Consider the following 27,395-nt stretch of genomic DNA (forward strand, 5'->3'; position numbering starts at 1 on the left):
TTCTTATGTTATTACATGATATGAAAATACAATCATATTTTCATACATGTGTGCATGATAAATTATGTTTCATCTGTAACAAAATAAGTTTCAGCAATGATTTTCTTACTCATTAAATCAGGAGTAAAGGTCCATCCATGTCGGTCATAATTCAAGGATAAATTTCAGAAAATAAAAAAGAAGTAGAGATATGACATCATCAGCTTGCTCACTGCATTAAGGTATTCATGGAAAAACTGTTTCATCAAAATAATGCAGAACTTTAAAATGTCATAACTTATTCTTTGTACGACTTTGATTAAATTTTTCTTTTGTTGGATTATACTCTGCTCAAATCATTATTTTCAGCCTGGGGTACCCCTTTAATAAAATCAAAATCTTGAATATTCCTAGCAATATACAAATTATGTATTTCATTTAATTTCCTTTTTTTCATACAAAAATCATATAAGCTGATATGTAGTACTAAAATATAATAAAATCTAATCATCTGTACACTTCATACTATGCAGGAGCATTTCAATTAGCTTACCTAGCAAAAAAACTTCGCCATTATCACAAATATTGAAAAGACTATTGATGTGATATGTACTGATCCTTAATTACTGCCGTCTATACAAATAGAATTTCAATATATACATATTCAACTTTTAATAACAAAAATGAATGTTAAAAACACCAGGAACTCAATATGAAATCTCCATGAACCAAATGAAACCTGTGACCCATTTTACAAAATTTATTATTAACTTTGCCATTATTAAAAAGAAACTGTGCTTTTGATAAACTGCTGAGCCATGTTACCATGGTAATTACCATAATGGCAAAGTTACCACATGGAACAAGCCCCAAATGTTTTTTTCTTGCAAAAATACAAAAGAATAAGTGCATGGCTTTGGTTTTGCTATTGTTTTGAAAGAATCTGGAAATACCTTTAAAAAAAAGCAGTATGCATAGAACTGTAAAAGTGGCTATTAACATTGCTTTTCTTGGATACCGGTAATTACTATTATCAAAGACATCATGTGACTTTTCCTTGAAAGGCGAATAACGAGAAAGGGCTGCATAATACTGTGGATATGGGTAGTGATTCATGAAAGGACTTGTCAGACGTCTATTTTATCCGACAGTTACCATAGTAACAGTGCTTCTCAGCCAATCAAAATCTACGAAAGTTGTCAGATCTGACAATTTGTCGGATGAAATGCTCCTCTGGGTGTAATGCCTTGAGTCAGTGAGTTGCAATGTCGTCCACGCAGCAATCTTTTGTACGGGGTAAATTAATTTCTTATCGAGTCATAATCCAATATGAGAAACAAATTATAGTAATGGTTGTATGGTTTAATCACAACTCACAACTGCATATTATTAGGCTTGTGAATGCACTGTCTTGCTCACTCAATAGTAGTCATACCTGGCAAAGTGCCGTAAAAAATACATTGCAAACTACATCAAATTTCACAAGGGCCTATTTGCTAATTACTTTCCGGTTATAGAACTTTTAAATTATCATTGAAGCACAAGTTTAATTGCCCTACTTCTCAAGTTGCAGTGTTTTATTCTTTTTTTATTGATTGTGGATATTGATTTGCTATTAATCCTCTGGATGCAAGTCAAGCTCTTACAGCTTTGATTTTGTATCAAGCTATTACAAACATACTACCGGTACACAATACTGACTGATGCCCCCCCCCAAAAAAAAAAAATTGTTGCGCATTGGCAGGGACAGCTATAGTTAATGTTAACAATACACAGCAATATAAAGGTGTGATCTTGGCCGGAATGCCAACTTCAATGATTGCTTTGAAAATGGTTTCTAAAAACATTTACTCTACCTCAAATACTATATTTAGTAATTATCAGTTGCAAAACTCTATTCCTTCTAATAAAAAAAAACAATCAGTCTTGCATTTCAGAATCTAAACCCTAATAATTGGGGACTATGAAATAAGTGTCAGTATCTATGGTAATCTAGTTTGCACAAAGCAGACTCGACAGCTGAACCTCTAAATTCATATATACACTGTACACATTAACAAAGTATAATGGCAAGGTTTGATATTATTCTTACGTACATTGTCATTCTTGACTTTCACATGGAAGAAGCTTGAGCCATTCTTGATATGGATCAAAAACATAATGAAATAAAGAAGAAAATCTGAACAGAATAATCAATATCTGTTGCCTCTGAGCATCTAGGATAACTTTCAGTTCGACTTAGTTTGTCTGTCCAACTAGGATTGGCTGCTGAGGACCTGTTACCATGGTAGTTGTCATAATGGCAAAGTTACCAGTTGTAACACTTCAAAGAATGGTCCCGGTTTTCTTTGGATTATGGATGATTCCGGATGTCATTTTGCTTGTGCAAGATGAAAATGAAATAATAAAAGTTACTCTTATTTTTGGCTTGTATCTTTTAGCTAAAATGAACAGGAGATACTACGGCCAGTTAATGGAGTTGTCCCAATAAATCAAGGCCTACTAAATGAGGTCAGATTGTACATAAGGGCCTTTTCTTTAAACTTGACTAAATCAATAAAACCAGTAAAACCAACAATTTGTTTTTTGCAAAAAGAGCTTTATCAAGTATTAAACCAATCTTGAAAATGGAAAATGCATTGAATCATCCAGTAAAGTGCACACACTTTGGGATGGAGCCCTCGTTATACACAACAAAAAAGAAATATAGCTCTATAAAGTTTTGGTGGAAAAAGTGCCAGAGAAAACAGGAAGCACGACAGGAGATAGACAAAATGAGTGAGGCATTAGGTAAGAAACCTTTTTTCTATCTCTTTTTAAGTTATCTTTTAGGTTTCTCCTTTTGCTTTCATTTTCTTGATTAAAGCAGTAGTCCAGGCTGAAAAATTATTTAATTTGAACAAATACTTATCACTGAAAATTTTGTCATGGACTTTTACTCTGTTTTTTTTTTCAGCCCATAGTACCCATTTATACACATGATAAATCCCTATGAGTTTTTTGGGACATTAATTTATCAGGGAGTTTGTAAATTATTTGCAGCAACACTTTGAGAATGTCATCCTGATGCTTTTGATTTAAATCATTCTTGTATTAACAATAACAGGAAGATCATGAAAAACATGCAAAATACAGAATTGGTCAATGGAGGCAATATAAATCTAATAATGAGTTAGCTTTATAAGATAACCGAGTTTAACAGACTACATGTAACATTATGTCTCCCCAGAACATTTTGCCGAAAAAATAACACTTGACACAATAAATAATTCACAACTCTATTACATACAATACATTAGGAATTCGAATTAGACTCAAATCAAGTCTGATGTTGAAATCCACAAAGTTTGCACAAATAATGATTTAAAAACTCTTTGAGAGCTGCGATGCTCACAAAGCACAAGCAACTATTGGTCCATATCTCAAAATTAACCTAAAAAGAATTAAGCTCATGAACAGGGTTTTTTCTCCTGTTTTGACAAATGGTGAACAACAAACATTTATCTCTCTACTTCATTATATACAAAGTGTTAAATGTACAATTCACCCGTATTGAAACTTGCTAATTAATCCAGCATTCATGCTGGAAGATTGGTAATTACACATTCATGAATCACAATAGAACTAGCAAAAAATGTGTGCTTCTAGGTCCGTCTTTTTAATATCAACATGCAAGTTGGTTTCAAAAGCAGTATTTAGATTTCTGGTTATCGCTACATGTAATAAGACAATGAAAAAACTGCAACAAGGAAAGGCTGATATTGGCATTAACTTGAAGGTCAAGATCTGTTATAAATTTTAGGAAAGTTCTTTGAGTGACAAATCATGTTGTAGCATGCATTTTGTCATTTTTCTAACCTACAGGGAAGTCAATTCAACTCAATTTATAAAGGAGCTATCAAGGACGGAAAGCAAATCAAGAACAGGGGCAAATCTTTGTGCTTTATACACCATAATTAGCAGTACTATTGTAAATAGAATCACATAATTCATAACTAACTCTCATTGGTAATGAAATCCGGCATGATCAACCTTCATCCCATTTTCTGACGCTTCTCTTGTATGTCAGTAAGTCATCAATGGCATTTGCCATCTTCTGCCCTTCTTCCTCACTGAACCATTCTTCTCCTTCACTCAACCCTGCACTTGAGCTACTGTCCTCTGCAGGCCTATTGGCAAATGGGTCAAAATCATTCACATCATCGTCATTGTCCTCCATTTCTTCCCGCTTGCGCTTCCATCCTCTGGGGTTTTCTGCTGTCAGGCTTTCATCGCTTGAGGAGGAAGCCGGTCTGGTCAAGCTGCCCAGACTTGTTGGGTTGGACCGATCATCATCCTCTGACTCACTGCTACTACTGCTACTGCTTTCACCACTACTGCTTCCAAACATGTCCTCAACTTCCTTATCCATACTGGCAAGGTCTTCTGACGAGAAGCTAAACATTGGATTATAGTCCTCCGACATGCTCAAAGGTCTGCTCTTTGTTCTTTGCCCTGGCATCCCAGTGGAGCCAGCATTTCCATTAGTGCTCACCTTGGCTTTACCTTTTCCTTTCTGCGATCCATTACTTTCTGTGTCACTGAAGCCAGGGGTGCTACTTCTGCTGCCGTGTTTACTGGCATCGGCAAGAAGAAAGAGCCTCTCATCCACCCGTTCCCATCTCTCCCAACAGCACCACAGCCAATCGGGTTCAACAATAAAGATACTTTTGCTGCGCTTGGCTGCGTGGACCTTCGACGTGCCAACCTTGGCAGCGACGAGATGCGTCGTGGCCCTTCCTTTTGCCTGTTCCTCTTTACTCTTTGTAACAATCTGAGGAGAGACCTTAGCACCTAGCGCAAGAGCCACTTTCCACACTCTGCTCTGTTCTGGTGGCATATTAGTGGGGAACACACTGCTGAAGACAATGTTACATCCTTTCAAAACAGACATCCTCATTGCAGGAACAATGGATTTCAGATCTGGGAGCTCCCGAGGATTTGCATCTACTTGTGCAAAGAATTTCCTATGAATGCGTGTCAGCGTGTCTGCAAGGTAGAGCAAGTATTCATCCTGATCTTCCACAGGTGACATCGCTTCTGTGCCCGTTCCATCTGTAGTGGTTACCTTCTCACTGTCACTCTCCTTTTCATGGGCAAGTTCGCCTTCTTCCATTTCATCCTTTGATAATCCTTTCATATCTCCCTCTCCTGCCTCCTTCCCACGTCCCTTGTCTAACTTGTCACTGGATTCTTCCTCGCTATCCTTGGTGGTTGAGGACACCTCTGAACTGCACACCTCCGATTTCTCATCCACCACCTTGTTCTTGTCCATGGTCTTCTCTTCCTCACTAGCCTCCTTACTCACTTCTCCCTTTCCTTCCTTACTCCCCGTATCTCCCGGGCTATCATCACCATCTCCCTTCTGAGAGGGAGGCGAGAACTTATGCTGTGATTCCCTGGGCCTTTTCACGGGGGCATTGTTGCGATCATTTAGGTTTGGAGGCGAGTTGATATCACCGGTGCCTTCAAAGAAGCGGTATGGAGGAACCTGGATCAGGTTTGGAGCAAAGTTCCACACATCATCCCTATCGTCGATGATACACACCATCTTGTCACCTCTAGGAAATATGGACCTGCAAATCAATGAAGAAGATAATATTACAATGATAGTAGCTGTTATAAGAAAAAAAATAGATCAATGAAATTCACTACATATTCAATTGCATTTTCATTAAATGGTTAAGAAGTAAACTCTTTCCTCCTTTTTTTGACAATTTTGATATCCTTTTCACTGTAGGAGCATATATTACTTGGCCATGAAAAACAACTTGTACATGCTTTTGTGTACAAGCATTGTATCCAACTTGTAATGAAAGTGTCCACCCCCTTCAAGGAATGGGATTATTCAGGTATGCATGGCACTTCTAAAAAAAATGTCTAATTCCAAAGATACATTGCTTGTGGTGGATTACACTTACTGGTCAAATCTATCCCAGCAAATGTGAATAGAGAAATTAAACAAGCATAACGGTTTTTTTCAAATTGGATGTGAAATTAGAAACATATGACATTTTGAGCTTTGGCTTAATTTCACATAACAGGAATCAGCACATCCTGGTCAGCATACAAATGAGGGACTTGAAGCTGTTGCCATCTCACTTTATTCTGTATTTCATTACATGACATAAGAACTCATTTTTTTCTTATTACAATGTGAAATGAGTTCTACTTCCTGAACATGTGGAATTGCCATTTTTGCATCTTATTGTGATTTAATGATGAGCTTCCTTAATGTCAAATCTACTACAACCTGAAATATTTCATAACTCATATTATACAAAGTAAATGGTGAGGGTGTGGCATTACCAGTTATCTCACTGTATATCACCCAAGTTGTGCATATAACTATTTTATAAATACAAGCCTAATTTTCATATGTCATACCTTCTTACATTCAATTTTGATGAAATTTTCTGCATTACTCATGTTTTAATTTTCTCTATTCAAATCAACTTTAACAATGGGTAAAAATGTTCAATAAATATCATTAATGGCTGATATTACAAGCTGAGACATATATAAATACATAATCACACAAAAGATAAATAGCATCTTTCAAGAAAAAATAAAATTGTATCTTTAAATAAATTCCTCCAATAAGAACATTCATCACACAAGGATCCACAACTGAAATGTTTGTTACAATGTGTCCTTCTTTGAAAAGGGAATTGACACATGCACTCAAACAAGAAATGCCTCAAAATTACACAAAGAAAGTTCAAAAACATTTGTCAGACTTCTGTGCATTGTTACTTTAACTCTCTACTTTAACTGTAAAACCTTCCACTAAGGACTACAATCTGAAAGCCCATCAATACAATGACATAAAAATCATTTTAAAAATACCTTAAATTTGCTTTCTTTGAGTTGGGGTCAAAGCACTCGTCCCTGGAGAGGATACGATGGGAGAAGAATTTCCCATCCGGGTCAATGATCTCCGCTATAGTATGAGCATAGAGACGAACCCCCATGGTAAATATATGTAGCTGGTAGAACTGACTGATGATGTCCAGGAACTGTTGGTAGTTATCCCTGATCCGGGTGTGGTACCAAGGGAACATGGGACCCTTCCTCAGCTGGAAATGGTGAACCCCCTGCAAAATAATCAATTAAAAAAAAATCTTAGTATTATATTACCAACAATTTAAAATAAAGAAAAATCTGAATCTGCTGCCTGAAAGGAATACTGGTTGAGCAAAAATACTTATAAATTTTACATCATAGGTGAATAGTGTGAACTAATCTTCTACTCATTCACACACAATCATAGAGGAAGAGGGGAAAGGGGGGGGGGGGTCTTGCTATAGTCAGTACACATACTCTAATAATTATGATCAATGCATGAATCAGGGAGACAGAAACATTAAAGACAGTAGCTTTCACTGAGGTTCATTAATTTTCAGGGACTTCAGTAACAATCAAGGAGCCTTGGCAGCTTTGCTCCGGGGGGGGGGGGGGGGAGGGGGGGGGCCACTTACATTGATGAGTGGATACCATATGCGCGACCCAAAAAACACATAAAAAGGATGTCTTTTTCACGATAGGGCACGTTACGTACGTAACGTGATAAGGGTGTCAAAAACACAAAAATAATGAAAAAAGGGTATCTATTTCGCTAGGAAAATTACGTGTTTAGGGTCGAATTTGCGGGGATGATAAAACAAAATTAAAATGTTTTACAAAGGATGTCCTTTTTGCCCCAACACTTCGTGTTTAGGGGTTCATTTCAGGGAACATTTGCCAAGAGTATATGTTTCCAATACTTGTTAAGGGTAGGGTTTCACATGCCAATACTTGTTAAGGGGTGCATTTTCAGAATATGGAAATTACCTGTTTAGGGTGCTTTTCGAGACCCGTGGTCGCGCATGGTATCCACTTGTGAATGGAAGTGGCCCCCCCCCGGGGCTTTGCTACACACTTTGCTTCAAATTATTGTTCTTTGGAAAATAATATTCTGGTCATTTGTAAAGTTTTTAAAGAATCAAATCCTTGAACCAGTTGAATAACATTTAAGAGAAAAATCAAACAACCAATCAATCAAAGGTTTGAGAAAAATGGAATGAATAAGACAGTTATGGGCATTTGAATACCGAGATCACTAGTGCTGTGTATCCTCTCATTGGCAACAAGACCAAAATCTGTTTAAACTTTCAAATTTCTTTTGAACATATTTCACTCAACTTTTCTCTTTTATTGAGTCTAATCACAAGATTGGGTGTTCTATTATTTATGAGAAGACATCATGGATGAATTGGAATATTTTAGTCTTATCATCAGATTGCACACAGAGATATCTTGAGCTATATTCAAGCTATTTTCAGTGTCAAATGGGACATGTAATAGGCTTTTTACACAGGATTTTCTTAACCCCGGACTATCGCTAACCCCGTACTATCCTTAACCCCGTACTATTTATTTTCCTTTTCACACATGCCAAATTGTTTTTGCTAACCCCGGATAAGGAATGCTTGCTTTTTACACACGAAACTCGCTAACCCCGGACTATTGGTAGCTCATGAATATTCACGAGCGCACTGAGGGGTCATTCGGGTCATATCCAAAATCGCTGACTTCTGGCGCGCGCTTTTTTTTTCATCGCCGTGATCGCTGTTCATGAATATTCATTATACTTACCTCTGATTGGACAACAGGGCCGGCTCTGTTGCGGGGCATGAATGGGAGCGCTTAGCCCACTTTCGTTTTACACATGCGATCTTAACCCCGTACTATTGCTCTTAGCACCGCAATTGGTGGGATAACCCTGCTTTTTGCAGGGCCAAATAATCCCGTACTATAGGTGGGGTTAGCCCACTTTGCAAAAACGCTGTGTAAAACGAAAGTGGGCTAAGCTTAACCCCGTACTATAGGTGGGGCTAAATTGTCATTTAGCCCCACCAATAGTACGGGGTTAAGGAAATTTTAGCCTGTCTAAAAAGGATATAAGACATCACACATCTTGTTTGCCTTGCCAATAGGAGAGTCTCCAAAGCATCAAATGCTCTTAACTTTTTTATAGTCTGTCCAATTTAAAACTTTCATTGATCTTATCCTCTGATTTTTTTTTCCTTTCACATAGGCTAACTTGTTCCAATGGTTTCCTTCTCCTATAAAGGGATGGTCTAGGCTGGAGATATTTATATCTCAATAAATAGAGTAAAATTCACAGAGGAAATGGTGAAAATTTGATCAAAATAGGATAACAAATAAGGAAGTTATTGAATTTTGAATTTTAAAGATTTTCATTATTCTGGTAAAATTCTAGGCATGTCTTCATGAATATTCATTAGGTGGGCTGATGATGTCATATCCCCACTTGTTCTTTTGTATTTTATTGTATGAAATTTGTTCATTCAAAATTTTTCTACCAAGACCTAAATCAATCAGATTTACAACTGATTAAGTGCATTAGATATTAATTGCCGCAACTTTTTTCATCATAATGAAGACACATCATTTACACATGAATGAAAAATGAAACAATTATGATTTCATGTAATAACATAAGAAAAAAGAGGGGATGTGACATCATCAGCCCACTTAAAGAATATTCATGACGATGTGCAAATAACTGTTTTCACAAAATAATGCTAAAATTTAAAATTCAATAACTTTTTATTTTTTATCCTATTTTGATGAAAATTTCATCATTTTGGTCTGTGAATTTTACTCTTATTTATCTAGATATTTTTAGTCTGGACCATCCCTTTAAGAAAAGCTTGATGAAACAGCCTGACTTACAGGCATCTCTGCTGGGACGTCATCAAGTGTAGTGTGGATTAATGTCTGATCCAGATCAACAAGAAGAACCAGCTTTTTATGCTTGATCAGAGAATCCTCATCAAGCTTGGCAAGAACATCAGCTTCCTAAGGATATGAATGACATGAGAGTTTATGTTTTTGTAAAAATTTATTTCATCTAAAGGCCTACTACTTAAAGGCCAAGTCCACCCCAGGAAAAAGAGAAAAATCAAACTAGAAGAGCGAATTTCATCAAAATCGGATGAAAAATAAGAAAGTTATGACATTTAAAGTTTTGCTTATTTTTCAAAAAACAATGATACGCACAACTAGGTGAATCAGTCGATGATGTCCATCACTCACTATTTCTTTTTGTTTTTTGTTTGAATACATTATACAGAGTCGTGGGTTCAAATCCCAGCCATGGTGTAATTTCCTTCAGCAAGAAACTGATCCACGGTGTGCTGCACTCAACCCAGGTGAGGTAAAAGGGTACCGGTATGAAGTAATTCCTTTAAAAAAGCTGTGTGCGCTATGAACGCCTAGCTTAGCCAGGTAATATAGGAGCGCCTTGAGCACCTAACAAGGTGGATATGTGCACAATATAAATACCCTATATTATTATTATTATGACTGAACCATATAGTATTAAACAATGCTAATTCCACATGTTCAGGGAGGAATTAATTGTTGTATCACTTGACAATGAGAAAATTAGAATATTTCATAAAATAAAATACAAAATAGTGAATGGATGACATCAGTCTTCTCATTTGCATACCAGCCAGGATGTGCATATAACTGTTTTGTGAAATTAAGCAAAACTTTAAAATGTCATGACTTTCTTATTTTACATCCGATTTTCATGAAATTTTCAGTGTTATGCTTGTTGGATTTTTCTCTTTTTTTCAAATCAACTTTTGTTGGAATGGACTTGTCCTTCAGAAGTATTTTTTATCTATTCATTGATTCATTCATTTAATTTCATCATCGATTTAGATTTTTTTTCTATTCATTCACTCAATAATTACTGTTTTTTTTTCATTTGTAAATTAGTCCCATCATTCATTTATTAATTTGGTTTCTGCAGACTTTAAAACAAAATATTATTATTTTTTTATTACTTAAGATTGGAGAACACAGCTGAAAGCACCTATGAGATGTTAAAATCTTTGCTTTTTCTGCTAAAAAAAGATCAATTACCATTTCAAACTATCACAACGAAACCACTTACTTCTTTACTGACATGGAGTTCAGGAATACTATGAATCATAGCAACAGATGCTTTGGTTGCAGGTGCCTGCTTGTCATCGTCATCCCTAGAAAAATGAAATTATATTTTGGGACTGATTGGTGTAATTTGTTTTAGTTACAAATATAGAAAATAACAATCACATCCAGCCGTACAATTGGTAGACTTGTTTTTTATTGGTTGAAAAAGAATATTCATAATCAGTTACATAATTGTCATGTGGTTCAATTTATCATTGAAGTGTTATTAAAGTAATTTAGCAAACATCAATTAAAAAATCATGACAGGATCACAGGAAGAAAACCAAACACTGGACATCTGATTAAGGAAGGATTTTTCAAAAACAATTGTCCAGGTCTGTATTCACAAAACCAAGAAATATTTCAACAAATTCAAAAGAATATGTACCGTATAATGTATTAAAGTTAGTTAATTTATTATTGTCCATTAAAACCTTCTTGAGAAGTACTAAGTACCGTACTTTAAAAGACCCTACAAATTATATCCATGCAGTTATTACAAATCCCCAAATTCATGAGGAAAATTTAGATCACATTAGTTAGATTATAGTTACTCACTTTCTCAAATCTTCCCCACATTCTGCACACATGTCTTTCATAACAGTGGGATGTGAACATCTTGCAATCCTCAAGACAACTGACCTACAAAGAAAAAGAAAAAAAAAAGGTTTTAATAAGGAATAAATTCTCAGATGACGCAGGGGTCTTGGCAAACATTGTTCGCTTACTTGTAGATTTTTTGATGATGCTATTTTTAGAAAGCAGTACCCTAAATTCAATTGCATAGAAAGAATCAAACACGTAACATTCAGATGTGTGCATATGATTTTGGAATGAACTTTCTTAGCTGCACAAAGTGTGCCCCAGGAGGGGGGGTACTCAGATTTGGTTTGGACTGGAGGGTATGCAGCTGCAACCTTGAAACCCATCTCTTTTTTAGCAATGGTGGAAGAAAAATTTAATTATTATGAAGAATTTTCTCCCCCAAAATAGATCAATGTTGGTTTTTCTCTCATTTGACACACACAAAAAAAGGGCTCATCACTCAAGAATAAAAAAGGGGAGGATGTTTAAGGATTATCAAGCTCAAAACCAAACCTCATGTTTAAGGATTTTCACACACACAACAAAAATTAGAGGGGAGCTCAGTGGGCACTGCACTGGGGGGGGGGGGGGTGCTGTGCCTGTTTAATTGCTGATTCTTGTCAAGCTGGTAAAATATATTTATTTTTACTCTTCCACATCAGTTCTATGTTACCATGCTGGTTGATTGTCTCGCTACTTCTACTGCGAGCTTTGGTACATGATCCAATGATTTCAGGGGATATTTGTTCTAAAGCATGCAGTTTCCTATCTGATTTCTTGGTATGTATATTTGAATATTGAACCAATTTGCCGTTGAGTTACATGTAGGTTCTGGGGAGCGTTTCATGAAAGTTGACAGCACTGACAAATTGGCTTTCCCCGACAATTACCATAGTAACAGTCGAGGCAAGTGCCTGACAGCCAATTAAATCCAAGGATTTCACTGAAATTGTCAGCACTGACAATTTAGTCAGTGCTGATAACTTTCATGAAACAACGATTGACGACGGATACTTGTTCTAAAGCCGTTTCCTATCGGATTTCTTGGTTTTTCAGCGGGGTTTGGGTCTGGTCAATACAATTTTGATTAATTCTACTAAATATTTACTTTCTGTTGCTTCTTTTTTTTCTGGTAAAATCGATTCTTACCGTTTCTATGGACACTGCGCCTACTCTCCCGCGCGTATCGTTTGTAATACGTAATAATTTTAACGCGCGCAAGGTGGTCGGTTTCAAAAGAGGTGGTCGATATGTAGTAGTCTCACCATATACCCAGTTGTTGTGTGTCTGGACGATCAATTTTAGAAAGTCATTTTGAAAAATTTACAAGTGATGTTTGAGCAATTTTTAGTACAAAATGTTACGAATAATTATTAAGAACAAAATTGGAGATGACTATAAATTTGGAATTCATATTCTTAGCGTAATCCAAAGACAAAAAAGAAGGCTTCAAAAATATAAAGTGTACGGACACCCGACCCCCCCCCCCATCCTACATTTGTAACTTTGACTTCTGTGCTGTGCATCATCAGGCTTAGACCAAAAGCTTCGGTCTCTGTTATGTTGGTTGTTCAGCTGAACTCCGTTGGCTTCTCTCACCAAATACAGAGACCGAAGTTCTAGCGCGATCTGTACAGGGGACTCAATGGCCATATGTTTTTTGTACTTAAGATCGGATAAACTTCATAAAGGGGGAAGTGAATTTGCGCAACAGCCGAGGTAAGTCACTGTTTTTGTTCCTTTTAACTTGATTTTTCTCTGTTTTTTGCAATTAATGTCAAGAGGGAATATTAATTTGCATTTTGGTCGCGTTAATTTTCAAAATTTTTATTCATTAAAGACAAAAATTGGAGAGCCCCGACGGGGGGATTTTGCATTGCAAGTCCCCTAATGGTGGGAGCACGATAGCGAGCCGTCTGTGTACGAGAAATAAAAAAAAATATGTTAAAAAAAAACTCCTCGAAACAGACGGCTGCCAGCTTTCTACATCAGGCTGTGCCTGTGGTTTATGAAATGAATATAGAATTATCTACAATACTAAGCTTTTCCTAAACTCCATTCCTCATAGCTGATATTATTTTTCATAGCCACCATTAGCAGTATTGAAAATGATTTATATATACACTGTAATCCCAAACTACCCTAAAATACACATTTATTATAGATACCCTGGTTTCACTTCGTCTCCTTCATTTGCAAGGATATCTTTGACAGTTCCAACATCTTGAGACTTCAATTTCTGCTCAGGTCCTTTCTCTTCACCACCGATATCTTCATTTTCAGATCTATAGAATAACAATACAGTTCCTTTTGATACTTTCGAGCCAGATTTCACTTTCAATTTAGAAATTTTACAACTTTTTCTTTCAGGGAGAAAAATTTCCAGGGGCGCAGACGCCGCCATTTTGAAAAGAAAGAAAAAGTTGAAAGAATTTTGGAGAAAATATTAGGTCCTTCTCAGTCAGTTGTATACGCAAAAATAGTAAAATAAAAATTTGATGGTAATTTAGTTTTATTTTGTCTAAAAACACTGTTAATAATACTAGATTAGTTATAAAATTTCATATATGAATCAATTGTGTACAAATGATAGTGACCAATATTTCAGACTAAACTCGTTTCTCATCAATACAGCTTTCGTGCTGCCCAGGCCCACGAATTAGGCAGCGCTGAGAGATTCAAGAATAAAAAAATAGCCCAATCTCAACTTGCGTTTTGTCGTCAGCGGAGGCGGTGAGTTCAAACTTTACTAATTATTTGAAGGTTTGAAGCCATAAAACTGTGAATGTAAAGTACTTTAATTAAAATCATCAAAATATTTTTGTAAAACAGTTCAACACAATGTGAGCATTATACGATCGTTGTTGGCGGCTTGCGCAATGGCCATTTCTCGAATCAACTTCCTCGATCATTGATCATGATCCTGGGCCTGGGCTCCTCCAGCGCTAACCCAGGGGGCTCCCGGCCGCGTAGCGGTCGGGAGCCCAGGATCGTACGTGCAATTTGGCATACTCAGCTCACCTGAGCTGACAAGCGTGAAGTATGTTCAAAATAATTTTCCGAATAAATTGTTAAAACAGAAATCAAGCACTTACCACGATGGATGATGGTCTAACGAGTGGCAGTTTTTCTGACATCTGGGCAAAAAGACTGGAACCTCAAAAATCGAAAAGTTCTCTCCCCGTCTTGATCGGCCATTTTTGTTATGAATTGTAATTTATTTTTCATTAGTAACTTGGGAATAATTTTTGTATTCACCAGAGCGCTCAGAAACTTGAAATTTGGGCATATTTTTGTGTATGCCCTCTATTGGTGGAAATATATATGGCAAGAAAATTTTCATATTTCAATCTCTTTTTTTATTAAGAAAAAATAATTGAAAGAATAAAATTTACATAAGAGCCAAGTTGATTGATGAATAACTGTATTGAAAACTGACAGTGTAAGAAAATAAAGCATTTGTCCCATAGAAAAAGAGAAAATAAGCCAAAATTGCCACCCTTATTTTGCCACACATGGAGATGCAACTGAGAACAAGGTTATTGTTCATTGAATGAGTGGGCCAGGGGTAGGGGGCCAGTCTAGGCCTAGGCTAACATTATTAGAACTCGAGGCTGCCTCACTCATTCAATGAACAAGGTTATGATATAACCTTGTTCTCAGATACATCTCCATGTGTGGCAAAATAAGGGTGGCAATATTTTGCTTATTTTCTCTTTTTCTATGGGACAAATGCTTGATTTTCTTTAGACCAGAACTAAAAGCTTCAGTCTCTGTATTTTGGTTGTTCTGCTGAACTGCATTGGCTCACTCATGGGGATTATAGTAAAATGTCAGAAATTGTTGAATAAATCCCCAGAAACGAAGGTTATTCCTGTCTAGATTTTCTTACACTGTCAGTTTCCATTACATCTATTTGTCACTCATTCAATAATACTATTTGAAGTTATTTACGATTATTGTCCTCTTCTATATGACATGGTAGTGATTCCAGAAGCATTCGTGAACCCTTCAAGGGCACATTACTTGCGGAAATAGATGAAATACTATTTGAAGTTATTTACGATTATTGTCCTCTTCTCTACAAGTACAACATCGTACGTAGTGATTCCTGAAGCATTCGTGAACCCTTCAAGGGCGCATATACTGGCTGAAATAGATGCAATACTATTTGAAGTTATTTATGATTATTGTCCTCTTCTCTGTGATATTGTAGTGATTCCGGAAGCATTCGTGAACTCTTCAAGGGCGCATTGCTTGCGGAAATAGACGCAATACTATTTGAAGTTATTTACGTTAATTTTCCTCTTCTCTATGACATCATAGTGATTCCGGAAGCATTCGTGAACCCTTCAAGGGCGCATTACTTGCGGAAATAGATAAAGTACTATTTGAAGTTATTTACGATTATTGTCCTCTTCTCTACAACATCTTATGTAGTGACTATGGAAGCATTCGTGAACCCTTCAAGGGTGCATTGCTTGCGGAAATAGACACAATGCTATTTTGAAGTTATTAACGTTAATTGTCATCGTCTTTATGACATCATAGTGATTCTGGAAAGATTCGTGAACTTTTATCCAGTCAGTGCTGCTGAACAAGATGATTTTTTTTAAATACATGCATAATTCAGGCAGGCAGAGACAACACACAGAGGAGGAGGATAAAGAAGGTAGTGTCAGAGAAGGGAAGAGGATGAAGGTAGGAAAAATCAGAGGGTCATCATCCTCTGCTGTGATATCCTGTAGTCAAGAAGGTTGAGGTTCTCAGCCTGGACAGGCAAAAGTTAAGTGTCATTTTCTTTTCCCTCTTACAGTCAGAGTAATATTTAATGATTTATAATTTTTAAAAAAATTTACAGGCTGTAGCTGCAAATTAACGACAACACCCAACCCGATTTATTTAGTGATCATGTGACATGGCATCGGCAGGCCCAGGATCTCACAAGGCCAGGGTACAGGTCACAAGTCCTGAGAGGACTCCAGGTCTCCAGCGGTCTGCCAGTTCATCCCGATCCTTCACAGGAAGAAGGTTACATACTCCATACCTGAAGACACCGCAATCCCGAATATTACACGGTGAGGTTTTTCTTTTTTCTCTTTTTATTGTAGGCCTACATAGATTCAAGATTTGTTGATGACCTGATTAACAGGCCTAGTAATTCTCAGTTTACTCCGTCTCATCTAATTTGTTTAGCTGATGCATCATAAGATATAAGTATATCCTCCTGAATCCCAGTAATGTTATATACTGCATAACTTTCATCGTGAGACTTGAGGCAAGATGTGTGTATGAAGATTGCACAGCTGCATGGTATTCCTAAGAGTACATTCTATTTTCAAAAGATTGGAGAGTGATACTCAGTAAGATTGCGGTTTTAGGAATTTCAAAGTCAAGAAAATGGAAACAATGACAATAATGGAAAGAAGATCGGGAGTGAATACCTTGCTTCAACAAAATGCACTAATGAATATTCAGATTTTTGGTAGATCAATGGCCGTTAGGCTTATCCTCTTGCACAAACTCTTTGTTCATAGCAACCCAAGTGATACATATTGTGTTTTTTCTTGACAGGACGGAGAAGCAGACTGACTAGAACTCCCTCTAATGTCCGCCCTACGAGTCAGAGGTTTAACAGATTGACCAATAAGACATGGCACACCTACTATGTTTCTCCACTCTATGCCTTCAGCAGTGAAGCTGCTTCTTTGAAGAGATACTCAAGGCAGCTTTCCTCTCATCTCCAAGCTGTAAGTATACCAAGTTCTCCCCCCCCCCCCCACCATCATAAATGTTGCTGAAGTTAGGACACCCCCCCCCCCACTTTGAATACTTGTAATCTTTGCTAACTTGGCTGTTGGTGTATGACAAATTGCTCTGCTCAGAAATCCCCAAACTCTTTGGTCTCAGATCCCGGGGGCCGTTTCATAAAGCTATTCGTAAGTTAAGAGAGACTTTAAGAACGACCCCTTCTTAAGTGCTAAACCATTGCCAATTCAATATACCATTTACCACAAGAAAGGATCACCAGTTGTTCTTGAAGTCGTTTTAATTTACGAACAGCTTTATGAAACACCCACCTGGACTCCCAGCATTAATACGAAAACCAAATGATAATTTGACAAAACATTTGAAAGACAATCCTGGACCATTTGGGCATAAGACAGAGTTGTGAAATAATTTTTTCTAAAATATATAAAGAGCAGAATTAGGCCAAGTGACACTTCCTTGGTACACTGACATAGAGGTCCTTTAATCCTATCTGCCTTCTTTTACAACTACAGGAATCTCAAAAGGGTGTTGGTGTGTTGGTAGAAGATAGTGGAACGTCCAAGTATGCTTTGTTTTCTTTGCGCCCAGAATTGTTTCCTGACTCAGGTAAAGAATTATTACTTGGTTGTAAAAATATTGTTTTGATTGTCAAGCATCTGTTACGAACATCTAGTTTTCCCTTTTTAAGTCTTTTTTATGCTATATAAAGAAAACACTGAAAAATGTGTGATGAGTGGGTGAAGTTGTGAGAAAAGAACAGAGAAGGAATTAATTTGAGAAATTTATGGTAATTGTTTCACAATTTTAATAGCCAATAACCCTCTCTAGTATGAGAAATCTAATTAATTTTTGCTCCAGTAAACCTAAGTTTGATTTTTCACCATACAACATCTCATCACATTTGATTACGTTTCTCTGCTACAGTTTATCCAATTTAAAACAGCAAAAATGAGTTTTTGAATGCACACCTGCAGTTTTCTCTTTTGAGATTAATTTGATGACAATGGAACCTGAATGTCAATTTACCTGAAACACTAGATACCTCAGCGGTAGATTTGAACATCTATGCTACAAAGAGTCAGGCCCTCTCAGCCAGCAGCACTCCAAAATGGACAGCTGTCTTCTTTCCCCCGTCATCCCCGGTGATGGGCGACGAGAAGCATTTCCAAAGATTGCCTCTCATGATCATCAAGGGAGCAGTTGCTACCACCAATTGTGTTCTTCATTGGCTTGAGGTAAGGGAGCCTCTGGCTCGGCAGGAATCCAGATATTTGATAAGCTACTGAAATCACGGCATTAAATTGGTTGGGAACAAATATGGTACTGAAAACAGGGTACGATGAGAGAGCAGCATACTGAGGAACATCAAACTAAGTGAAATTTAAAAAGTTTTTGATGTTCTTTTTGATATGATAATCTCTTTCTTTGATACATTCTATTATTTTCTGTTTGATAAATATAATTTAATTTGAATTGGACTTACCCTTCAATAAATGATGTTTAGCATGTTGCTCCTGGTTTCATGAATTGAATACAGCAATAATAATAAAACAAATACAGCATACACCATGTATTTTGTTTGCATGATATTTGATGCATTTGTTTCATGGAAGAAATTTCCCAAGAGTTAATATTGTACAATTTAGTGCCCTTTCATTTACTTTGTATTGCTACATCAGGACTTGATGGTTGATTTCCCCCCTCTTCTTTCCCTTACAGGTTCAATTTGACTGCTGTGTGAGGAAGCTAACATTCAACCCAGTGGCACTCTCTTGGATGGTATCTATGTGGGCTGAAAGTGTTCCAGGTAATAACTCTCAGGGACATTACAGGCAGCACCTGTCTGCTGGAAATCACTATCACCACATTTGATAAAGCTCCAAATTCTTTCCACAATTGAGCCTACAAATAAAGACGTTCATCCTAACATCGTTTACCACATAATATCACCCATAGCAACCATCACATTCGGATGTCACTCTGACAAAATAACAAAATATACACTATTTTGGGGATATAGCCTGCCGAGCTACTAGCACGTAGATACGGCATTTATTTCACATAAATTATCAACACTTTCATTTTTCAAAGTATGAAAACAACTTTTAGCAAATTCTGTTTGAGAATTATACATAATGTTTTTATACCTCTTAACATTAATCATGTGAAGTCATAACTAATTAAACTGTTATGCCCTAACCCTAATTATGCCCGGGTTTAAAAAAACAGAGATAAAACTGAATCAGCACTAAACTCTGAAAAAACCCTATGGCCACCGCAACTTAAACGTTTAGTGATGTAACAACGTCTCCTACCAATTATCATTTTTTAATTCACTCTTTAAAAAGAACTCCATATTAAACACCGTGCTAGTGTGTAGTCCTTGGAAGGCTAGAATGACTTCCCCTACAACACTACACCCTTACTTCGCATCCCCTCTTTTCATATTCAAATGAAACACCTTCGGCGCGACGGAATTGAATAATTCCGTCACGCATGCCGGAGAACAATTAGTGTTCACCACTTATTGCCGTATAAACAACATTTGCCAGCTATACGATGTAACGCTGGCAAATACATTTGTCCACTTACTGCTCTTACTGCTTGCATTTCCAGACTGTCTATACAATACTTGTATATATTTATTATCCTGTATTAATTGTATTGAGAAATTTAGTACAGTGTGCCTTGATCAAGGATGTTGGATGTGATTGCATTGCAACTTGCTGTTATTTATTTGCAATTTTGAATAAATCTTCATTAATAATCTTTGAGGGGCACCAAAGCTCTGATGCTCCACCCCTGTAACACATTTTCAACCATACATACGACTTATAGCATTAACATCAAAGTTAAACAAGGTAATCTTGCTGTGATGGTGATGATAGTAGGGATGTGGAGGTCATGGTGTTTTTTATAGTGTTAAGGCGCTGTCACACCTTGGCGTTTTAGACAGCGTATGCCCGACGTATCAAAATTTCTCTAAACCGTCGGCATACGCTGAACTTTGCTGTTTTTTTTTCAACTCTGGGCGTATACTTAGCGTATTCATAACGAGTTGGACGTATACATAACGTATTAGTAACTTATATCGAACGCTTCGTTAACTTATAAGTAACGTATTCCAACGAATGCTTAGCATATTGCTGGCGTACACAACTTATGCCCTACGATAGCCTAACTTACGCATAGCGCGCGGCAGCGTATCGCTGACGAACACGTGTCGTAGCCTATAAAAAGGCTGCCGCTCGACTATTCAAATCATAACCGCACGATACATCACCGTATCAACACCGCCGCCATGCCCAAGAAAACTCCTGTGATCCTCACCTTCATATACCAATTCCTATAAACGTTGTCAATACGCCATTATACAGCAGCTGTAAGTTAAAAATACGTTCAGTGAGTTTTGTGGTCGTCCGAGCACGTCTTCATACGTCAATATACGTTGGAGTTAAGTTACACATACGTTCAAAGCACGTTACTCATAGGTTAGAAGTAAGTTTTAGGGTACGCTGGACATTATCTTGACGTACATCGACTTATGAGTAACTTACGAGTAACGTGTGTCAACGTGTATCAACGATCGCGTAACTTGCCTACAACTTATGACCTGCGTATGCGGGACGTATGAGCCATACGCTGGCATACGTCGAAAAATTTTGTGCTTGCACAAAATTTTTCGACGACCTCACCGTATGACGACGTATACCAGCGTGTTTTAGCGTACTCTTAACGTATGCAAAACTTACCCGTAACGTATTCGACGTACGCCAGCGTATTCGCCAAATTCCTCATACGTCGGGCATACGCTGTCTAAAACGCCAAGGTGTGACAGCGCCTTTAGTGATAGTGTTGGTGGTTGAAGTCATGATGATGATGATGTTGGTGGTATTGTGTTGCTTATGGTGGTGATTAGGAAGGTGGTGATGATGATGGTGATGTTGATGATGATGATGGTGATGATGATGATGGTGGTGGTGGTGGTGGTGATGGTGGTGGTGATTGTGGTGGTGATGATTATTATTATTATTCTTTTATATATTATATTATTACTATAATCATAAATCATTATTCTTTATTATTGTTATCATTATTGTAGTATTATAATTATTATTAAAGAGTCATATTTAATTATTTATGAATATCCCATTCTTAGATAAAAAGAAGAACAGTGATGAAGACAAGAAGAGTGGAGTTGAATTGGTCTACCATCTCCCAAAGGAAATATCAGGACTTAGCAAAGTTACCATGACGATCGACTCAAGTGATGCGAGAGCATTATGGGAAAGGTAATATTTCACAAGCTTATTTCATCTGATATTTCCTACACTTGCTAGCTTGAAGTAGGGAAGGTCATAGAGGGCAATATTGCCTTGTTGCTATATCAAAATTCAAATACCCCCCAAATTCAATATTTTGCATCCCTTTTTCCAGTTCTCTATACTAATGATTTCCCTTTCGCAATACATTCCTACCAGACCTCGATACCTGTCTTTACACCCAAGAACATATTCCAGGGGCAGTCATACGTATCATTACGGACAGGATTGTACACATTATATTCAGGAGGTTGGCTCTAATACCAGCTCTTTTTTTTCAAAAAGTCTCTCCATATTACTTTATATACTACACTCGTGTGAACTCATTCTTTCTGTATTGTTAAGATCCTGATCGTTCCTTCAGATCTGCAAATATCTTGTGTATTCTATTATATCTGGTACTGGACAACTTTGCTTGAAATATGATTGATTGTGTCATGTTATGTTTATTTATATTTTTTGAATGTGAAATATAAATTTGATTTTATTGTTTTTCTTCTTTTTCTCATGAAATTTCTGCAACTAGATTTACACTACCCGTTTTTCTATATATCTTTTTCTAGTGTCCATGAAAAGGATTCTGATGAAGTACAGGAAGGTGAGGTGGTAGCTTTCATGAAAGCAATCCAGCAGCACTTCTTCTCGTGTTTCCAGATTCACTTAGACGTAAGTATGAGGGGCCTGAAGATTTGTGAAGCAACTTCTATGACACAGTTATTTGGTGAACACATTCTCGTGTTCTTGTGCAAATCATCGGCTATTGACTTGTACATATGCTATGGTGTTTTTGGATTGGTCAATTTTAAGATTTATTTTGAATAGTTATTCATCAAGTGCTTTTGTTTAAATTTTGTATAGACACCTACCCCTTTAAGTTGTAGCTGAGTGATTTTTCATTGTTGATGTATTATGTTATGGGGTCAGCGGATAACAAGACTTGTTCCTTTCTTGCAGTCCGACCTCCTATCATACTTAATCCGTTGTATACCTAATTGTTTCTTTTATGTGAATTTTAATCTCTATTTGTTGTCTTTGTTTCTTTGCTCATGCTGATTTATGGTATATTATTGTAGGTCATAAATTTTATAAACAAAATATTGAAAGTGAATTGACATACTGTTCTTGATGTAATTTTGCAGGCATTATATCTCAAGACTATTGGTACAGCAGCAGCTTTTGTTGGGTCAGAAGGAAGATTGAAGGTAATGGTTTAGCATTCATTTCATCTTGAGATGTGTACAATGAAATATTAAAGCATGATGTGGTGTAAAAGTGATGCTGAGGATTTAAAAGTGAAACACTAAGAAATTGCCAGAACATTCAATGAATCAAACTATAGCTTTTGGACCCGTATTTTGAACTCGGGTTTATATTGAACCCTGGTTTAAATTGGTAGTTTAAGTATGGAGAGCCAATTGGGACACATTGTCTGGGAACGATAACTGAAGGAACTTTCTTCAATATGAAGGCAAAAGGAAACAAAATAGTATACATAAGGAATATACAATACAAATAGAATTTTTTAATTTTTGGCTCCCCGTAATTTTAGCGCAGAGTTAGACCATGTTCTAAGTTAAATTTGACTTCAGAATACGGGCCTTTAAGTCCAATGAAACATTTGGCATACTCACTTTTTCTGACAGAGTACCACAAGCGAGAAGTGCACTATCAAAACTTACGTAAAATCATGGCACAAAATTACAGCAAATTATATCCGATTGAAATGTGACGTCATGTTTGGTCGGCTCAAACATAATTTGTACATTTGAGTAGAAAATGAACATAATCTTACAACAAATCACTGATCTTTTTTTTTATCAGCTCACTAAGTCCATTTTTAAAAAAAAACCTCATCCCTTAGTCTTTGATGTCTTAGCACAATGTGCCTGCCTCCTGTAATGTCACTAAATTTGGCGTAGCTTTGCAACCAATTCCCAAATTAAGAAGGAAGTTTCGGGTTGCTTTCTACAACTAATTTCAAGAAACTAAATTGGTTTATAAGCATTTCATCTATTTCAGTCATTTCTACTTACCAATTTTTTTTTAATCCAGAGTCCATGCCAAATTCAGCCAAAAATATTTTTAATTTGTGCCCTAATTTAATCACTGTCTCATCAAATGGCATTCGCACTTTGATTCAAACCAGAGTCACAATACTTACAAGATTATGTTGTACCAACTGAACTCAAAACCTGCATGGTATCTCTAAGAAAAGATGGAGAGGTAGAGAGCGCAGTCAAATAATCGCTAGAGAAATCCTGAAAACAAATTTATTCCATGTGAACGGCATTTCTTGCGGCAACCATGCAAAAAGTCCCCAGATTCTCAACAGACTTGGTCTTATTCTTGGGAGTTCTCTCTCTTTTTTTTTCCAGCTTGATATTTCTTGTTTGACAGGGGAAGGGTATACTCATCTTTCTGTCTGGGAGGGGGGGAGGATGGAACATGAAAAGATATGATTGATATTTACAATCGGTTGTAACTTTTTGTACATGGTTTCCCATAGACTTTACACTTCATTGTATTCTGGATTGTATCTTATCTGTTGCTCCTCTCTGATGTAACTTTCTGTACAGCACAGAGATTTCATCTCAGTTTTGTTTCCTTCCACGTAGATGCTGTCACTTGGGGAGGCCGCCGGCGTGCTCCAACATCTCATAGAGCTTGCAGAAGAAAAGATGGCATCATTTGATGTTTGATGATGATCACCATGGCGACCAGCTACAGTGTGGTACCTCAGTGCCAGGAGAGGGCTTCTGTTTCTGTTCCATCTTGATTGGTGCAATATGTTGACTGCAGTAATTATACCATAGCAGTGAAGTTTGATAACCAGGAAGGTGTTTTACGGAGAGCTAAGTGGGATTTAAAGTCATACTTGGTGTTGACGCACGGATAATATATATAAAGCGCAATCTTATCGATGAAAATGCAGTAGCGCTCATTCTCATGGCACAATTTGACCAATGCGTGGATGGATGCCTTTTATACGGCATGCAGCTGGACATTTAGGTGCGAGTCTAAAGCCCGGCTCACACCTTTGCGTTTTTAGCTTGCGTTCAGCTGCGTATTGCCCGAACGCAGATAAACGCAACACAACGCGATTAAACGAGCTAATACGAGGTCAATACGCAGACCAACGTAGAGGCATTGCGTTCTAGCTCGCTAGTTTGAATTTTTTTCAAACTTCCGCAACTGAACGCAAGAGAAAAATCCATACGAGCAAAGACGAGTGGCAACCAGCTGATGCGAGCAAGGACGAGCAACAGCGAGCAGCTTAACGCAGGCCAACGCAGCGCTACTTTGAGCTGCGTTTCACTGCCTAAAGCTGCGTTACCGGCTCGATTTACCTCGACTTACCTCGCTTTAGCTCGCATCAACGCGTATCTCGTTGCGCTATACCTCGCACGCTGTTCGCAACAACAAGGACCGTTACGGATGTAGCTCGGTGCACTGCGTTCGTCTTGGATCTTAACTGCGAGTCTAGCTCGTCTTTCGCTCGTTTTACCTCGTTCCTGCTCATTTTAGCTCGTTCCTGCTCGCTTCGGCTAACCAGCACTGCGGATATCTGCCTTTGACAGAGAACCCTCACTCATGAATTATTATTCAGTTAGTTCGTAGGCCGGGAGAGAAAGATGCCGAAAATTAGAAAATCCATGACAAAGGCTTCAGCAACCCGAGGCCTGTCCCCCATTCCTGCTCCGGAGTCACCAGGAGTGGCAATAGCTGAAGATGCCGGGGATGACGAACTCGTGGAAGTTCAGCAAGAAATCAAGAGGCATACACATGCTTGAACGATTAATCTGACAGTCGCAGGGGTTTGGCGGAGAGTGGAAAGCAGGCAATTCCGAAAGCGTTCTCGACCACTCTCCTAGCCCGAGAGAGCCTGTACTTAAAAATTCTCTCTTCTCTAGCCATAGCTGTTCTAGCATATGGCTTCATCAGCCATGTTCTCAACGGGAATGCCTCGTCTGCCACGATGTAGTAAGGGGTGTTCTTGTCATTTGGCAGGGGCTCTGGAGGGGGTACTCCAAGGGTGTCCGATTCTAGGCGTTGCCTTAGTTCGCAAGAGTTAAAAAGCTGCGCATATCCGACGTAGATCCCTCAGCTCCCACATCGATCCACAGGAACCTGTACTGGGCATCAACTAAGGCCATAATAACTAGCGAATAAAAGCCCTTGTAGTTGTAAAAGATGAAGCCACTATCAGCGGGACATCGGATGGCAATATGTTTGCCGTCCAAGGCTCCAATGGTGTGAGGAGCGTTCCACCGATCTTCGAAGCCCTGTGCAACCGTTTTCCATTCTTGAGGACTGGTGGGGCACCTAACAAGCTCGTCTGAGAACTCCTCGATGATGGCAGAGCACACTTCACGGACTATGTGTGAAATTGTGTTATCGGCTACCCTGAAACTATACATGAGCGTTTTGTAACTGTCCCCAGTGGCCAAGTGTCTAAGGGTGACGGCTAGCTTTAGTGCAGGTGAAAGAGCTTCCCTGAAGAAGGTGTCCTGCTTCTCCAGTCTCCCATGGAGTCTTTGTTCTAACTCACTGAACATTGCAGGACTTATTCTCAAATAGTTTGCGAATGCTTCTTGGTCTTCAGCTTCTAGTTCCCTCATCAGCTGGTTGAAATGGCCCTGCTCATTCCTCCTGCAGATCCATGACCGAATCCAACAACTTCGAGGCCGGATACGACTTCGTCGATGCAACTCAAGCAGCAATTCCCCTTGCGCATAATCGTCAGTGGCCTCTTCCTCTTCCAGCTGAAGCAAAAGCTTAATTTTTTGTATAGAAGAGCTTTGCAGAGAAGTCATAGTTCACAAAGCGATGTTTGCCTGTAGATTCGTCAAAAGATTATGACTAGTACCACAAAATGACCATCACAGCTGCAATATACGACCACACGTGTACGCAGCAGAGCGAACTGTTACGCCGCGGAACGAGCAGCAGTCGAGATAAAGCGAATGAATGAGCAGTGAGTCGAGGCGAGACGAGGTAGGGCGACCGGCTAGCGAGCAACAAACGAGTGGCTAACGAGATAAACACGCAACGTGGCGAGCAAACTTCGTATTGCATCGTACTGCTACGAGCAAAAGCGAGCTAGAGCGAGGTAAAACGCAACCTAAAGCGACCGTAAGCGGTCATTTTTCGAAAAAATGTACGAGCTATAACGAGCTCCATACGCAACAGTGTGAGGGCTGCCGAATGTTTTGCTGCGTCGTGCTGCTTAAGGCTGCGTTTAGGCTGCGTTCGGCTATCGCAGCAATACGCAGCTAAAAACGCAAAGGTGTGAGCCGGGCTTAGGGGGGTGTTGCAAGATATTTGTGATCAATTGCAAATATTCTGTTGCAAATTTACAATTGATAGATCAACGTCAGCTGTAGCAAATCAGATTAAACTTCTTGTTTTGAGGAACAAATTAGCAATCAATCACTAATTTGCAATTAACTGCAAAACATATGATTGTTTTAGGGACCGAAAATTGACTTGCAATTGATCGCAGGTTTCTTGCGACACCCCATAAGTCATACTTAATTCTTTATAAATACACCTTCCAGATTGTGTTCTGGAAGGTTGGTGTGACAATAGAATTTGATATTTCAAAGTGAGTCTTGTAGCTACAAGTAAGAATGAGCTACCTTCCTTCCTGAGTCGAGCAAAATGGAGGATCTATATTAGGTGGGA

General features: G+C 38.0%; 3 protein-coding genes across 3 annotated transcripts; 1 reads left to right on the forward strand and 2 right to left on the reverse strand.

Moving 5' to 3' along the window:
* Nucleotides 1–443: 443 nt before the first annotated feature.
* On the reverse strand, nt 444–14,035 carry LOC121408017 (RNA polymerase II subunit A C-terminal domain phosphatase-like). Its single transcript, XM_041599316.1, has 6 exons — nt 13,785–14,035; nt 11,590–11,673; nt 10,994–11,078; nt 9,760–9,885; nt 6,868–7,115; nt 444–5,594 (listed from the first exon to the last, which is right to left on the reverse strand). The coding sequence occupies exons 1-6, from the start codon at nt 14,018–14,020 to the stop codon at nt 4,007–4,009; spliced, it is 2,367 nt and encodes a 788-aa protein (XP_041455250.1). The 5' UTR covers nt 14,021–14,035; the 3' UTR covers nt 444–4,006.
* Nucleotides 14,036–14,245: 210 nt separating this feature from the next.
* On the forward strand, nt 14,246–24,694 carry LOC121408018 (centromere protein L-like). Its single transcript, XM_041599317.1, has 10 exons — nt 14,246–14,349; nt 16,478–16,694; nt 17,191–17,366; nt 17,901–17,994; nt 18,427–18,623; nt 19,108–19,195; nt 21,548–21,680; nt 22,274–22,376; nt 22,850–22,912; nt 24,326–24,694. The coding sequence occupies exons 2-10, from the start codon at nt 16,535–16,537 to the stop codon at nt 24,407–24,409; spliced, it is 1,098 nt and encodes a 365-aa protein (XP_041455251.1). The 5' UTR covers nt 14,246–14,349; nt 16,478–16,534; the 3' UTR covers nt 24,410–24,694.
* A 1,071-nt stretch (nt 24,695–25,765) lies between these two features.
* Nucleotides 25,766–26,524, reverse strand: LOC121406798 (putative nuclease HARBI1). Its single transcript, XM_041597668.1, has one exon. It carries the CDS (start codon nt 26,522–26,524, stop codon nt 25,766–25,768), a length of 759 nt encoding a protein of 252 aa, XP_041453602.1.
* Nucleotides 26,525–27,395: the final 871 nt, after the last annotated feature.

The sequence above is a fragment of the Lytechinus variegatus genome, chromosome 2 (genome assembly GCF_018143015.1).
Source record: "Lytechinus variegatus isolate NC3 chromosome 2, Lvar_3.0, whole genome shotgun sequence".
NCBI lineage: Eukaryota > Metazoa > Echinodermata > Echinoidea > Temnopleuroida > Toxopneustidae > Lytechinus > Lytechinus variegatus.

Excerpts from the sequence above, each read along its gene's own strand:
- LOC121408017 (XM_041599316.1), bottom strand. The coding sequence starts at position 14,020 with ATGGCGGCGTCTGCGCCCCTGGAAATTTTTCTCCCTGAAAGAAAAAGT. Across the intron at positions 11,079-11,589 it reads TGTGGGGAAGATTTGAGAAA|GGATGACGATGACAAGCAGG; the intron begins GTGAGTAACTAT and ends TCATTTTTCTAG. Across the intron at positions 9,886-10,993 it reads AACTCCATGTCAGTAAAGAA|GAAGCTGATGTTCTTGCCAA; the intron begins GTAAGTGGTTTC and ends TCATATCCTTAG.
- LOC121408018 (XM_041599317.1), top strand. The coding sequence starts at position 16,535 with ATGGCATCGGCAGGCCCAGGATCTCACAAGGCCAGGGTACAGGTCACA. Across the intron at positions 17,995-18,426 it reads AGAATTGTTTCCTGACTCAG|ATACCTCAGCGGTAGATTTG; the intron begins GTAAAGAATTAT and ends CTGAAACACTAG. Across the intron at positions 19,196-21,547 it reads GTGGGCTGAAAGTGTTCCAG|ATAAAAAGAAGAACAGTGAT; the intron begins GTAATAACTCTC and ends TCCCATTCTTAG.
- LOC121406798 (XM_041597668.1), bottom strand. The coding sequence starts at position 26,524 with ATGACTTCTCTGCAAAGCTCTTCTATACAAAAAATTAAGCTTTTGCTT.